At 45.6% G+C, this 15,318-nt stretch overlaps 1 protein-coding gene across 2 annotated transcripts in view; it reads right to left on the bottom strand.

Moving 5' to 3' along the window:
- Positions 1–1,537: 1,537 nt before the first annotated feature.
- NLRX1 (NLR family member X1) overlaps positions 1,538–15,318 on the bottom strand; it is a 27,351-nt gene continuing 13,570 nt past the window's right edge. For both annotated transcript variants that reach the window (XM_040424948.1, XM_040424938.1), the window contains exons 4-8: positions 10,866–11,482; positions 8,426–9,819; positions 6,881–6,967; positions 5,088–5,339; positions 1,538–2,291 (exon numbers count right to left, since the gene is read on the bottom strand). In XM_040424948.1, coding sequence (XP_040280882.1) covers positions 1,985–2,291; positions 5,088–5,339; positions 6,881–6,967; positions 8,426–9,819; positions 10,866–11,482 — 2,657 coding nt within the window. In that variant the 3' untranslated portion in view covers positions 1,538–1,984. The remainder of the gene's footprint in view (positions 2,292–5,087; positions 5,340–6,880; positions 6,968–8,425; positions 9,820–10,865; positions 11,483–15,318) is intronic.

Here is a 15,318-nt window from a genome sequence, read left to right as displayed (position 1 = left end):
ACATATGGTCCGCAAAAAAAAAACTGAACGGACACGGAAGGAAAATACGTTCGTGTGCATGAGCCCTTAGACTTAGAAGTAAAATGGGTGAAAACAATAGATGGTGGACCTCAAATTATTTACCCACAAGACAAAATACTACTGGGATGTTCCTATGCCAGCGTCACCTGAACCTTGCTTTATGTGACCTATAAGGTGCAGTTTTTCATAAATTAGAGGGGTTGTCCCACAAAAAATGATTCAACATTTTTCAAACCCGCTCCTGGATCTGAATACTTTTGTAATTGCATGTTATTAGAAAATGAATTATAGCCAGTGAGATTTTCAATAAAATCAATCTATATCATCTGGATAGTGGATCACTTCTACAGCCGCTGGCACACCATAACCATTTGACCACAGTGCTGTTCATATTACTTTGGATTATCTATCTCTTTACTGCAAGTAGTTACTAAGTGTGACAGGTCCTTTGGTGAAGCGTCTCTCTGTAAGTTTGCGTTTCATCGGCTCTGCTCAGCTTTTCCAGCATGCAGAGTATGGAGTCAGAGAAATGCATATAACATCCAGATCTGAAAATTCCTGCAGATAAAGGCCGACAGCTCTGAGAGGAGCTGCTGCACAATCGTGGCTTCACCAAAGGTTCAGGTCCCCTTTAACACCCCCAATAATGGGGAGGAACATTCCTTTGTTGAATGATCAGATATTTTATGCCGCAAAAAAAACGCTTGTTTGTCCACAGCACAAAAACATAAACGTACGGCTCCACGACTGATCACAAGTAGTAACAATCATTCAGGTGGACGTTTGTTTGGGCAATTCTCTACCATGGAAAGAAAAAGGTCCTTAAAGGAGAACCCATCGTCACAGGCAGAAATCTGCCAGTTAAAGTGCATCTGTCAGGAGATTTGTCCCTATGACACTGGCTGACCTGTTACATGTGCGCTTGGCAGCTGAAGGCATCTGTGTTGGTCCCATGTTCATATGTGTCCGCATTGCTGAGAAACAGTGATGTTTTATTATATGCAAATGAGCCTCTAGGAGCAACGGGGGCGTTACCATTACACCTAGAGGCTCTGCTCTCTCTGCAACTGCCAGGCAGTGTAAACATCATGACACTTCACCCTGTCCAAGTGCAGAGGGCGTGGCAGTTGCAGAGATAGCAGAACCTCTAGGTGTAATGGTAACGCCCCCGTTGCTCCTAGAGGCTCGTTTGCACATATTAAAACATAATGTTTCTCAGTAATGCGGACACATATGACCATGAGACCAGCACAGATGCCTTCAGCTGCCAAGCGCACATGTAACAGGTCAGCCAGTGTCATAGGGTCAAATCTGGTGACAGATGGGCTTTAAAAACACCCCAGTAGGAGGAGAAAAATAATTAAATAAATAACACATATGCAATTAAAATGAACAGAAATACTTGTGACGTATAGTAGTAAGAAAGGGAGTGGAAAACAAGCGAGTACTGTAGCTGAACTCCAAAAGCACTAATGGCTGCCTACGCGAGATCGACCATCAGGAGAAGGGACAGACGTGAGATAATAAAGCAGACATTTATTATTTATGTACAAAGCAGCAGCAGATCAATAGCGGGACAGGAAACCTATACAAGTCACATAGAGCTAATGGGTAAACGAATTGTGATCTCCTTTCCTCTGCCAAAACTAATTGGAAAATGATCACATTTTGCAAGATTAAACTCTACAGTGTAGCCGACCACACAGATAAGATGTAAGTCAGCCCAATCCATTGATTTTGGCAAACCATGTAATGTATATGGGGGATTCCTGGATGTCAACATGCCCAATCCTTCTGTTCTTAGGAAGACGAACCGCCGCTTGAAGGTGTCTATCAGAGATTTACTCTCCTCTCCCTATTGAGAACTCCTGCACTCTGGGCCAAACCGAGCGTGCATGTGTATGGGGAAGGGGGTCGTGGCAGAGAAAGCCGTTTGGCTGACCGCTATACAGGGTGTATGGCCTCAGAGCTTCCCTCCCTGAATACGACTCAGCATGCGCTTGACTTCTGTCTCCACACGTATAATACGCACTTTACGCCACAGGTTCCCAGTCATTGCCCGACTACTTTGTAGATCTCGCAGGAGCAGAGTGAGGTGTGCGCCCATTCGGGCATGATCCCAGCCCCCAGCATTAGCCTTCAGCTCTCTCAGTATCAGAGACCAATGACGCGATGCATCTGATCCTTCTGTAAGGGATACGATAACTCTGACGTCACCCATGGACTGCAAGTCACGAAGACCACTGTCTGATAGTTCATTGAAATACAAACTGCAAAAAAAATAAAAAATAAAAGTCAAATATGTGCAAAAAATATGCAGAATTATTCTTCAACTTTTTCAGCACCACCCAAATCATCCGTATATTTCAGCTGAAGTTACTTTTCTTGAATGTCAGCATAATTTCTTTCAATCGGTTCAACATTAAAAGGGTTGTCTCATTACTGTCAACCCCTTGAAAGGGATTCTGTCACCTAGATTTTGTCTATAGAGCTGCGGACATGCGCTGCTAGATCGCCGCTAGCACGTCCGCAATATACATTCCCCATAGCTGTGAGTGCTTTTATTTAGGCAAAAAAACTATTTTATATATATGTAAATGAGGCAAGTAAGGAGCCCAAGGGGCTCTGAATCTCCTCCATGCTCCCGGACGTCGTCACAATGTTAGAGTGCTGTAATCTCACAGCTAGCGCATGCGCAGTTCGTTCCCTGAGGCTGATGCCAGCACAGGGAAGGAACACTATGCCGGCACCGACATGCCGCGTACTTGTGCATGTGCGAGATTACGGCACCCTAACTTGGTGACATCGGGGAGCAAGGAGGAGATTCGGAGGATGCGTGGAGGGGGGGGGGGCTCCTTCACAGTTCAAACGTTAGCAACAGCCCCTTGGGCTCCTTACTTGCCTCATTTACATATACCGTATATAAAATCGTTTTTTTGCCTAAATAAAAGCACTCAGAGCTATGGGGACTGGATATTGCGGATGTGCTAGCAGCGATCTAGCAGCACATGTCCGCAGCTTTATAGGCAATATACAGGTGACAGGTTCCCTTTAATACTGACTCCCAAGACCCCCTAACAAACAGCTGATTTTGCCCAGTGAAATTGTAGCAGCCTGTAGTATTACATAACTGATGAATGACCATCTGTGTAATGGACAGCCCAAGAGAAATGTATCACTTACTGTATTTCCCTCACTATAACACGCACTTTTTTAGCAAGAAAAAAAAATCTTATAATCTGTAGTCAGGGTGGTCCAGCAGTGCCAGACCTCCCTGACTGCTTCCTTAATGATCCGACAGAGCGTTCATACAGCAAGCACTGTGCCCAATCATTGAGAGGACTGACGTTTTGCAGACCTGTGCGAGTACATGTAGCAAACCTGTGTGTGTATGCAGCATAGCTGTGTTTGTGTGCATGTTGTACAGCTGTTTGTTGTGTGCATGTAGAAGACTTGTGTTTGTCGTAGGCATGTAGCAGGGCTGTGTTTGCCATCTTTAAATCATCAGGGAAGCTTTAATAAGTAGAAAACATTTTTTTTTTCACATTTCCTATTGCCTAAACCTAGGGTGCATCTTATAGTGCAGGAAATACTGTATATTTTTTCCCAATTAAAACCAGATATTGATACATTTTTATTCTGTTTTCTGTGCATGCTTATGGGTTCCATCTCTGCTCTGTTTACAGCATTCAGTGATGTGCTTTACAGCAGGCATGTGGACCACAGGAACCTGGAGATATTCATTGACTTCTATGGGATAATGTTGTGGGCATGCTCTGTGACTTGGGCAGTGATCAGGGAGGGGGAGGAGGTGAGCTCTGATCATCCCCTATTGTGAATGAAGCATATTTAAACCTAACACTTGTCCACAAATGTTACTCCAGTTTTCGTTAGTTGAGAAGGTCACTTTTTTTTGTTGCAACTTAGGCCTCTTTCACACGGGCGTTGCGGGAAAAGGTGCGGCTGCGTTGCGGGAACATGCGCAATTTTTCTGCGCGAGTGCAAAACATTGTAATGCGTTTTGCACTCGTGTGAGAAAAATCGCGCATGTTTGGTACCCAGACCCGAACTTCTTCACAGGAGTTCGGGCTTGGGATCGGTGTTCTGTAGATTGTATTAATTAGGTGAGTTTAATTTTTTTTTAACCCCTCCAGCGCTAGTTTAGGCTACTTTCACACAAGCGTTCGGAGCGGATCCGTCTGATGTTTCATCAGACGGATCCGCTCCTATAATGCAGACGTTCGCATCCGTTCAGAACGGATCCGCCTGCATTATAACTTAGAAAATTTTCTAAGTGTGAAAGTAGCCTGAGCGGATCCGTTCAGACTTTACATTGAAAGTCAATGGGGGACGGATCCGTTTGAAGATTGAGCCATATGGTGTCATCTTCAAGCGGATCCGTCCCCATTGACTTCCATTATAAGTCTGGACGGATCCGCTCGCCTCCGCACGGCCAGGCAGACACCCGAACGCTGCAAGCAGCGTTCAGGTGTCCGCTCACTGAGCGGAGCGGAGGCTGAGCGCTGGCAGGCGGATGCATTCTCAGTGGATCCGCCTCCACTGAGAATGCATTAGGGCCAGACGGCTGCGTTCAGGACCGCTCGTGAGCCCCTTCAAACGGAGCTCACGAGCGGACACCTGAACGCAGGTGTGAAAGTAGCCTTACTATGCATTCTGTATTCAGAATGCTATTATTTTCCCTTATAACCATGTTATAAGGGAAAATAATAAAGATCGGGTCTCCATCCCGATCGTCTCCTAGCAAACGTGTGTGAAAATCGCACCGCATCCGCACTTTCTTGCGGATGCTTGCGATTTTCACGCAACCCGATTCATTTCTATGGAGCCTGCGTTACGTGAAAAATGCACAAAGGGGAGCATGCTGCGATTTTCACGCAACGCACAAGTGATGCGTGAAAATCACCGCTCGTGTGCACAGCCCCATAGAAATGAATGGGTCCGGATTCAGTGCGGGTGCAATGCGTTCACCTCACGCATTGCATCCGCGCGGAATACTCGCCCGTGTGAAAGGGGCCTTAGTGTTTTTTTATGACGAGGATACTCACTGAACTCTGCCAAGTGTTGGGTGAAGTGAAGCCACTTCCCCGAGCCTGAGAGCTGCCTGGTCATGGATCCCATTATATGCTAGATTTAGCTCTTGCAGATTCTTATTTTTTCCAAGATTATTTGCCAGGATTTCAGCTCCTTCATCTCCAAGATCTGTGCGCAGGAGAGACAGGTACTTTAATGAACTGTTACCGGCAAGTCCTTCCATGATTAACTGCGCTCCCTCTGGTTCCAAGGGGTTATTACATAACCTAGAATACAGATCGGAGAAGGTATGAGAACTTTGTACACACACTTTATGTGAAAAGGCAGCATGTATGTGAACGGTGTGCTGGGTGCAACATTATATTATACATATTTAAAGGGCATCTGTCAGCAGATTTGTCCCTATGACACTGGCTGACCTGTTACATGTGCGCTTGGCAGTTGAAGGCATCTGTGTTGGTCCCAGGTTCATATGTGTCCACATTACTGAGAAATATGATGTTTTAATGTATGCAAATGAGCCTCTAGGAGCAACTGGGACGTTACCATTACACCTAGAGGCTCAGCTCTCTCTGTATCTACCAAACTCTCTGCACTTTGATTGACAGGGCCAGGTGTGATGACATTTACACTGCCTGGTCCTGTCAATAAAAGGGCAGAGGGAGCAGCAACTGCAGAGAGAGCAGAGCCTCTAGGTGTAATAGTAACGCCCCCGTTGCTCCTAGAGACTCATTTGCATATTTTAAAACTTCATTTTTCTCAGCAATGTGGGCACATATGAACATGGGACCAACACAGATGCCTTCAGCTGCCAAGCGCACATGTAACAGGTCAGCCGGTGTCATCGGTACAAAACTGCTGACAGATGCCCCTTTAAGATTATAAATAAGAATATAAATGTCTAGCGTATTGGCATAACAGTACCAGTTTGGTACCTTGAATTTTTACTTTGTAAAAGTAAAATCTGCAAGTCTGGTGGGCAACTGTCATGTGGCATCATTGCCTCTACCAACTCCTCAGGCTGATGAAGCACTTTCAATAGGTGTCAGAGTTTTAGTTGATGTGCCATTTATGGGTCATCTGCTATCTTTGTTCCCCCTTCCCCCTATGATATGGGTTCCCTTATGCAGCCTACATTTCCCATGATGCCCCCGTCTTGCCAGAGACAGAGGGGGTGGAATGTCATCAAATAGAACTTGTTCTACTCTGAGTCCTATCTAAGTTGAGTAGGTGATCAGTGGCAGAGAACGGTCTCCAAATTCACTCTATAGAATCTTTGTGTACTCCTATATGATGCAGCTTCAGCCTGCCTCAACTGTGCCCTGCTTGTGATAAGTTTTCCCGTCAGCTCTTGCAAGCAGGAGATAGGGGAGAGCAGTGTGAAGCTGCATCTCATAAAAATACACTGAAGATTCTCCACACAGCACACCGATAATACACACATAGTCTAAACTCTGCATTATTGTATGGACCAATCATATTAACGCACTCATGGTTACTTATAGAGGGCAGAAATAATATATTGAGCAGCACTCTATGCATGGGTGGAAATACAAAGGAACAAGGTGAGCGGAGCTTGATTGAGAACTGCTAGGTGGGATTTGATAGGTGTTGATACAATAATGTCGTTCACAGTAAATCAGCTGCACAGGAGAGACTGAGCTTCAGTATACACAGGAGAGCAAGCTTTGGACCGGTGGTCATATACAGCTGCCATTAATCGAAGGGTACAAGATGACACTACTAGAATATTGCTGGCAAGTTAGCAATATATGTGCAAAAAAATGTATTCTTCATAATTTCTTACCGTAGACTGCTGATTGCACAGTCTGGGTGTAACAGGAGCTCCTTTATTTCTCTGCAGGAATCAGGTCCTAGTGCGTTCATATGCAGACTGAAAACAAGAAGGTCACAAGGTGAGCAAAACTACTTATAACGTTTCCTTTCTAACAATACATTTGTCAACTGTATTTAGCCATAATTTGGAGCACTGCGCTCGAGCCCAGGGCTTCTCAGTCTCTCTCTACTGCAGCCACACTGGCCAGAACCTGATGAGGAGGTGCCTGGGCCTCACTATTGGTTGTAGTCAATGCAAACAGTTTACAGGGGGGGGGTTCAACACCCGGGACCCCCACCTATCAGCTGTTTGAGAAGGCACTGGCGCCCACAGCCTTCTAGCAACTTATCCTAGGTCATGTAATTACGTTCATCGATCATGTGGCTTAGGCGCAGCTCAGCCCCATATAAATGGGTCTGAGCTGCAATACCAAGCATGGCCACTATACAATGTACGGCGCTGTGCTTGATGAGCAGGGACAAGGCCGCGGCACTACTGCGAGCACAGGTGCCTTCTCAAACAGCTGATGGCAGGGGGTACCGGGTGTCGGACCATCACCGATCAGATACTGGTGACCTTTCCTGAGGATAGCTCATCAGTATAAAAGTTTCAGAAAACGCCTTTAACCATTACCTCAACTGATCAGGAACACTAAAGAGAGGAAATGCCCCAAAAAACATTTAAACAAATCACAGCCCGTTCTCCCTTAACCTCCTTTCCTATAGGGTCCATTCAGACGTCCGCAAATGGGTCCGCATCCGTTCCACGGGAACGGGTGCGGACCCATTCATTCTCTATGGGGACGGAATGGATGCGGAGAGCACACTATGTGCTCTCCGCATCCGCATTTCCGGAGCGCGGCCCCGAAATTCCAGGCTGCGGCTCTGCAAAAAAATAGAACCTGTCCTAGTCTTGTCCGCAATTGCGGACAAGAATAGGCAGTTCTATGGGGGGTGCCGGCCGGGTGTATTGTGGATCCGCAATACACCACGGACGTGTGAATGGCCCCTTAATCTTACTTTGTCTGTTATTATAATTAAAAATGAGAAATAGATTTAAAAAACAAAACAAAAAAAAAACACACCTTTCTGTGCTTCAGGAGTTCAACCCCCACCCTTCTCACTATTCTGTGACTGGCTGTAAGTCAACTGGCTGCAGCAGAACAAAAGCTCTGCCCTTTAGCTAAGCCTTACTCTCCCCAGTCAATCAGACTAACTCCTTTGCTCTCTGCAGGTTTTCTACAAGACTGAGTCAAGATCATGCAGAAAAGGCTGCAGACTAAGAGAGTGCAGATATATTTCTTTATAGTCTTATCATTCATTGCTCAGTATAGTGGTCCTTTAAAACTTCCCCGAAACATGTGCAGCATAGTCAATATCTTCCCCAACTGTCTCCCACTTAACTGGGGGCATCTTCCCAGTAATGAGAAGCACAGCTCCAGGCCTCTCCTATAAAACGTCTACAATCTCACCCCATCCACATGAAATATTACAACCCCGTTCCAATGGTTCTCACTTCACATTCTGGCATCTCCGGAGCACAGGCGCCAATGTATGAATGGCATCAGGATCTAGGTGACAGGAGCTGAGGTCGGCATCTGTCAGCAGTTTTCCTGTTCCTCCAATTACAACGGCAACCACATTACATTTGAGTGGCGTCATGCGGACGGTGGAGAGATCCAGATCTCGAAGTGAATTTACCAGTACCGCCGAGAAACTCGGATTTTGAAACTCATACAAAAAGAAGAGAAAGTCCATTAGCTCAGAGGGTGGGAGCCTGCGAAGGCTGCGCTTCAACAGATGCTTCTTTAGAGCACGGGTGATTTTTAGGGCATCCATGTTCATAATGGTGCAGCCTAGCTGGTTAAGCATGGCTCGATTCTGACGGGACAGAAGTCCTGCCATGAAAATGGGATATAACTCAAATGCTTCTTGTCTGCCATAATTATCCCCCTCGGCTGACTGCAAAGGTCCCTCCAGACCGAGGATGCTATAGCTTATTTGGTCTAGAACATCGTCATTATAAGAATCCTCCTCTCGAAACATTTCCGCCGTCATCATTTGAGCGATGTTTTCACGGCTCTGTCCACTGACTTTTCCATAAAGCCGTGGCACTACGCGTAAAAGATTAAAAAGTGTGAAGATGCGCAAAGGAAGAAATTTAGACAACACGTTGACTACGGCCATCACGTCTTCTCCGGCTTTGCTGATCACCTCGGAAAGCTCTTTGCCTAACCGTTGCAAAGCGGTCTTATTTTCTCCCAATACGACATATAGTGCGGCTAAGTATTCCTGCATAGCAGGTATGGTGAAGACAAAGACGTTCTCTTGGCCTGGCTGGACACAGGGAGTGAGAAAAAAACGAAACGCGTCCGATCGGAAGACGTCAAGAAGGTTGAGCTCTTCCTCACTGTTCATCTGTAGGTGAAAACACTTTGTGATATCGGATTCCGTGAATTTGGTACGTCGAGAATTGCAGCCTTCATATGCCAGTTTGCCTACTGTGCGTGCTACATAAAGCATCAGGGAGATTTTAGAGGGTTGCGTTATGTCCAACACCTCACCGGCAAAGTTTAATCGTAAAAAGGTTGTGTAAATGCCAGTCAGTGTCATAGGGGATTCATCAGGCTTGGCATAGTACAGCAGGTGTAATGTAGCGCAAGTCAGCCAGCAATAAGATGGCAGGAAACAAGCAGCCGCCAACTGGCTGTGATGTTCCAGGTTGCGGCTTAACATTTCCGCCAAGTTTGCCGTTTCACGTGGGTCTGCATCTCGGTGGCCCAAGCGTAAGTGGAAGTACATCTTTTGCAGTTCCATGTCTGAAAAGCCACAGACCTCAGCAAACCGGCCGGTATACTTCCGCGGGATTCGACTTAATGCTGAGGGACGAGTGGTCACCAACACGTTTGCCTGAAAGAGAAAGGTAAAAAAATGTCCATCAACAGCCATTTCCATTATTTTTTTATTGCACTGACTTAGGCTAGTTTCACATTTGCAGCAGAGCTCTTCAGCAGGCCGGAGTTCTCCAAATCTGGCATTGACGGATGTTACCGGAATGCCCGCTGATCCCATTGACTATAATGGGGTCTGCCAGAGATCAGACTTCTACCCGGCATATATGCCGGAATTTGGCTGGACGAAAACCACTGATTGGCTGATTGCCTGCATATTATGCCAGAACCGCCTACCGAAGAGCTGTGCTGCAAATGTGAAAAGTAGCCTTATATGCTAATTTTATGGGGTTTCTGGGAGGAAAATATTGATGATTTTCTGATCTGTGGGGGTCCGACACCTGGCACCACCACCAATCAGCTGAAGCTCTAGCCCATTCACTTGAATAGCACTAAGCTGCGCCAAGGCCATGTGACTGATGACCGTGACGCCAGGCCTAGGAAGAGACCGCTGCACTGACTGAAGCACCATGGCCTCTTCAAATACCTGATCAGCAGGAGTGCCAGGTGTTGGACCCACACCGATAAGATATTGATGACCTATTCTGAGAATAGGACATTAATATCTGTAGCCTGGAGAGCCCCTTTGACATTTCCAAAAGAGACAAAACACTTGCTATCTTATTACCATATTTTTCACTCCATAAGACGCAATTTGTCCTTAAAAAATGGGGGGGGGGAGATGGCAGAGCAACTTATAGTGCGAATATCAGCGAGCAGAGTGGCAGCGCCATCTGGAGCCGGAGAGGCAAGACATTTATGTCTGATAGGAGTCTTATCGGAGGTCTAATAATGAATGGGGGTCTGATCTGAGGCCTGATGGTGGTCTGATCTGAGGTATGATGAGGAATGAGGTTGAGGGGATCAGATCTGAGGGCTGATGAAAAATCTTATTTTCTTCCTCTAAATCCTAGATGCATCTTATGGAGCGAAAAATACAGTATAATTATATTTTTTTTTTTTTTAACTTTCTCTTAATAAGTGCATTGTCCACATGATGTTCACCTCTGGAAGCAGGTATCCTCTCAAGAGATTTACAAGGATAGCTGCTGGTGGCATTGGTTCATTCGGGTCACTGCATAACTCAGTGCTGGCCATTCTGAAATCTAGATTCATCCACTCTAAGCTGTTCAGTATAAAGAGCACCCCAGAATAATTCTGCAGCGTGGGCAACAGTTCTCGCAGATGGAGATACTTCTTGCCAATGAGCCGCGTAAGTGAAATTGGAGCGGTAACTTGGGACAGATCTTCACAAGAAAGGGGAATGATGAGCTGAAACTCGCTCTTCCGCCCATGGCACCAATCCAGTACAAGTTTTCGGATAAGCGTGCTCTTTCCGGTACCAACTGTCCCATAAAGAACCACACTCCTGATGGGTTTTCCAGCTGCGTTTGGTTGGAACAGCTGACACACGGACATACTCTGAGGACATAATGGGCTCTGCAGTTGGGCATGGAATGTTAACTCGGACAGCGGACGCAGAATATCTTCCGGAGAACTTTCGCGGATAACAGGATCAATGTGGATGGAGTCTAGGGCAAAGGAAGGTCCAAAGTGCCTTTCTTCAGTGGGCAGACAACTGAACCAAGCTGAGAGACGTTGGCGATGCTGCTGAATCGGATCTGTAAAAAAGATGAAAGAAAACACATTTTTTTACAAGGCCTAATCAAATTAATTAAAGACTAAAAAGGCAGGAAAGGCGTTAGGCTACTTTCACACTAGCGTTTTTCTTTTCCGGCATCGAGTTCCGTCCTAGGGGCTCAATACCGGAAAAGAACTGATCAGTTTTATCCCCATGCATTCTGAATGGAGAGTAATCCGTTCAGGATGCATCAGGAGGTCTTCAGTTCAGTCTTTTTGACTGATCAGGATGGAGATAAAACCGCAGCATGCCAAAAAAAAAACTGAACACTTGCCTGAATGCCGGATCCGCCATTTTTTCCCATAGGAATTTATTAGTGCCGGATCTGACATTCAAAATACCGGAAAAAAAAAAACAGATCTGTTCTTGCAATGCATTTGTAAGACGGATCCGGATCCTGATCAGTCTTAAAATGCATTCAGTTGGCATACGTTTTGCCGGATCCGGAAGGCAGTTCCGGCAACGGTACTGCCTGACGGATTCCTTTGCCGCAAGTGTGAAAGTAGCCTAAGAATACAATACAAAATCAAGAACGGAGGAGCAGAAGTAATAAAATCTTTTATTCTCTCACTGAACCTCACAAGGGAGGTGTACAAAACTGCAAAACCATGCAGCAAAAGTTGCGGGTGAAACATCTGCTTTCCCGAAAAATCTTGCATGTAATAAATATATATATATATTTTTTTAAACTAGGCCTCCTGAAGAAGACGTAGAGGTAGTTTTTGTGGCGCGCGCCATACCGAAAGCTTATATTAGACAGGCAGATCCTCGCTAACAAGTGATCGTATGAACGCTCGTTAGCGATGATCGGGCAGTGTAATACCGCTGTTTGCTCATTCATCGGGCAATTGGAATCTTTTCTTCCGAGTCCAAGCCCTTCCCATGGCCTAAACCTCTGTTGGTCCATTATTAGACTGACATTGGTTTTATAGGATATGGTTCCGTGCAGATCAAACTTGAGGCGAGATCCCAATGACGACTGCAGTCTGCTGGCTACACTTCAGCTTTCTCACAGAGATGAAACCTTTTATCACTTTACCATTGTCACACGGTTACGGTATAGGCAGGTACTGTGGACATGTCTTTTTTTTTCTCTTACTATCTAATACATTTCTTAATTCGCCGATACATTTATTCAGATTTAAAAATGAAAAGAAATACTTTCAGCACCTTGGCATGCCTTTCAAATAATGGGGACGAGTCCACGCAGTATGGAGATCTGTCAGTACTCCACCTTCTTGCAGCTATTTTCTTTTATGGCACGACACATTTTCCAGTTGACTAAGTGATTTTAATATATCACTTAGAAACAAACTCTTCAGACGCCTGCTGTATAATGAGATTTCTCCAGTTTACAAGACTGCCTAGACTTTGCCCTAGCTATCTATTACCTGCAGAACACAATGTCGTACCATGAACAACTTTCTTTTTTTTTTTTACCCTTTAAAGGCCAAGTGAGATATTTAAAGACAAAATAACCACCAGACACAATCGCGCTTTTCCTGAGACGTATGCTCACCACATACAATGCCCTGTGTTTGCCAAGTACCGAAAGGCCGAAGCAATCCAAGGTCAGGGCTGTGTAACCACAAGTGTCAGCAATCCAAGGACAGTAACAAAGTCGTTCAGGTCAGAGAAAAGTCCAAGAGTGAGCGGCAATGAGACAATCCGGAAACAACTGGGCTCAACAGAGAGACATTTAGCTCTATGGCCAAGTGTGTGGCCGCGACGCCCGTTGAGCAGGGAAACTTCCCGGTGGGCTGATGCCCAGGGGCCCGCCAGCCATGGTAAGTAATGATCTGACGCTCCCCTCCTGACTCCAGAATTCAACTGTATTGCCATCCTGAAGCAACTGGAGAAGGAGGACAGAACGTGCCACAGAGGAGCAGCTTCTGGGGAGGCATTTTGTGATGCACTGTGGTATTTGGCTCTGCTGGGGTGGTATAACGTGCCGCCGCAATATGGTATCGCTGGCCCTGCCTACTTGTGTTGGTCCTGCCTTCTTTCAACTTGGACCCGACTACAATATGGGGACGCTTACATTTTTTTTTTTCAGGACCACTTGAGGTTCCCAGTCCGCCCCTGCCTGCTGCACGACCAAAGATCACTGTGCAGCAGTGCGACCATTGAACCGAACGGCATCGCAGCAGAATTCAAAGTTGCTGAAACCCCAAAATCACAAAACTATCGAGTGCTGGAATTTTTGTGATTCTGGGGTTGCTGTAACTGACGAGTTGCACTGTTGACCCCAATTAAATCATTGGCTACACCGCTACACTGAGATATTGGTGGCGCAATGGTTGTGGTGACCAAGATGGTTATGTAACCTCATCCTAAACCTAGGATCAGGCAGAGTCTGCAGACCAAGAAGTGGGATTAATCCTTCCACCCGTGGCATCAGCTTCAGACACTAGCCACCTTGGAAATCCAGCGCCTCAGCCCAAGAGAGCCAGACCGGGGACTGGTAGGAATAAAACATAAAATAAAACTTTTTTGCTGTTAAAACCAGTCCTTTATTTCAACCTCGTTATAAGCAAAAGTTTTGCGCAAACCATAAAACTGGCCTAGGCTTTTTTGGGGGGTTTTTTCACAACTTTTGTTTCTCATGAGGATGAAATAATGGACAAGTATTACCCTCAGCAAGAGGTTCGAGCACCACCATGGGCTGAAACAGGCGAGCGAACGTTTCTTCACCGTATTTTGTTCTGACTGGAACCCTACCAGGCATTGAAATGACAAAGCTGCGGCACAGGGGGCTGTGCAGTTTTTATAGGCAAAACACATTTATTTTACACGTTTCACCTGTAATAACTGCCTGGAAAATACAGCTATATTCACACGTAGCGGCTGAGGTGCGGTTAAAATTGCATCAGAAAAACTGCATGCAGTTTTCCAAACGTTTGTATGTGTTAGGGTACTTTCACACTAGCGTTATTCTTTTCCGGTATTGAAATCCGGTAAAGGGTCTCAATACCGGAAAAAAAAAAAAAAACGCATCAGTTTTGTCCCAATGAATTCTGAATGGAAAGCAATCCGTTCAGTATGAACCAGGATGTCTTCCGTTCCGTCCCTTGTACGGTATTTGACCGGACGAAAACTGCAGCTTGCTGCATTTTTTTTTCCGGCCAAAATTCCGGAACACTACTGTACTTGCCGGATCAGTCATTAATTTCCATTGAAATGTATTAATGCCAAAGTGTTCCAGAAATTGTCGCATCGCCGGATCCAGTTTTCCAGTCTGCGCATGTGCAGTTCTTTCTAGCTAAAAAAAAATAAAAACCGGATCTGTTATTCCGGATAATACCGGAAAGACGGATCCGATTTTTCAATGAATACGTCTAACGGATCCGGAAAACAAAAAGGATATCCGTTTGCATACGGCTTTCCGGATCCGGCAACGGTACTGCCTGCCGGATTCTAACAACGCTAGTGTGAAAGTACCCTTACAGCTCTTACATATGTAACATGTTATGGAGGAGATGGTGATTTTCTAACCTGCAGTAAGACATGTCCGTTACTGGAAAACCTTCAATGCAATTAGAACAGTCCTGTGTGAACGGTGCCATCTTGCTCCTATAGCCGACCTAACATAGCTCTTCTTAGAATGTATGTGACATTATAGGGGACCTGTCTGCTTTCCTGACACGTCTGATTCGGTAAGGAGCACCTTTCTCAGAGCTCTGAATTGTGACATTCCTCTGTTATTCCTGCTAGAAAGGCAAGCCTAAATTAATAACTGGGCGTTCTCATTCCCCTTGTCAATAGGATGAGCTCCTATGTAGTCCAGCATGGTCAGCAGTGGTTGGACAGTGGGTC

Source organism: Bufo bufo, chromosome 1, assembly GCF_905171765.1.
Source record: "Bufo bufo chromosome 1, aBufBuf1.1, whole genome shotgun sequence".
NCBI classification, from domain to species: Eukaryota; Metazoa; Chordata; class Amphibia; order Anura; family Bufonidae; genus Bufo; species Bufo bufo.
The sequence above is the reverse complement of the archived record's forward strand: the minus strand, read 5'-3'. Positions and strand labels throughout refer to the sequence as shown.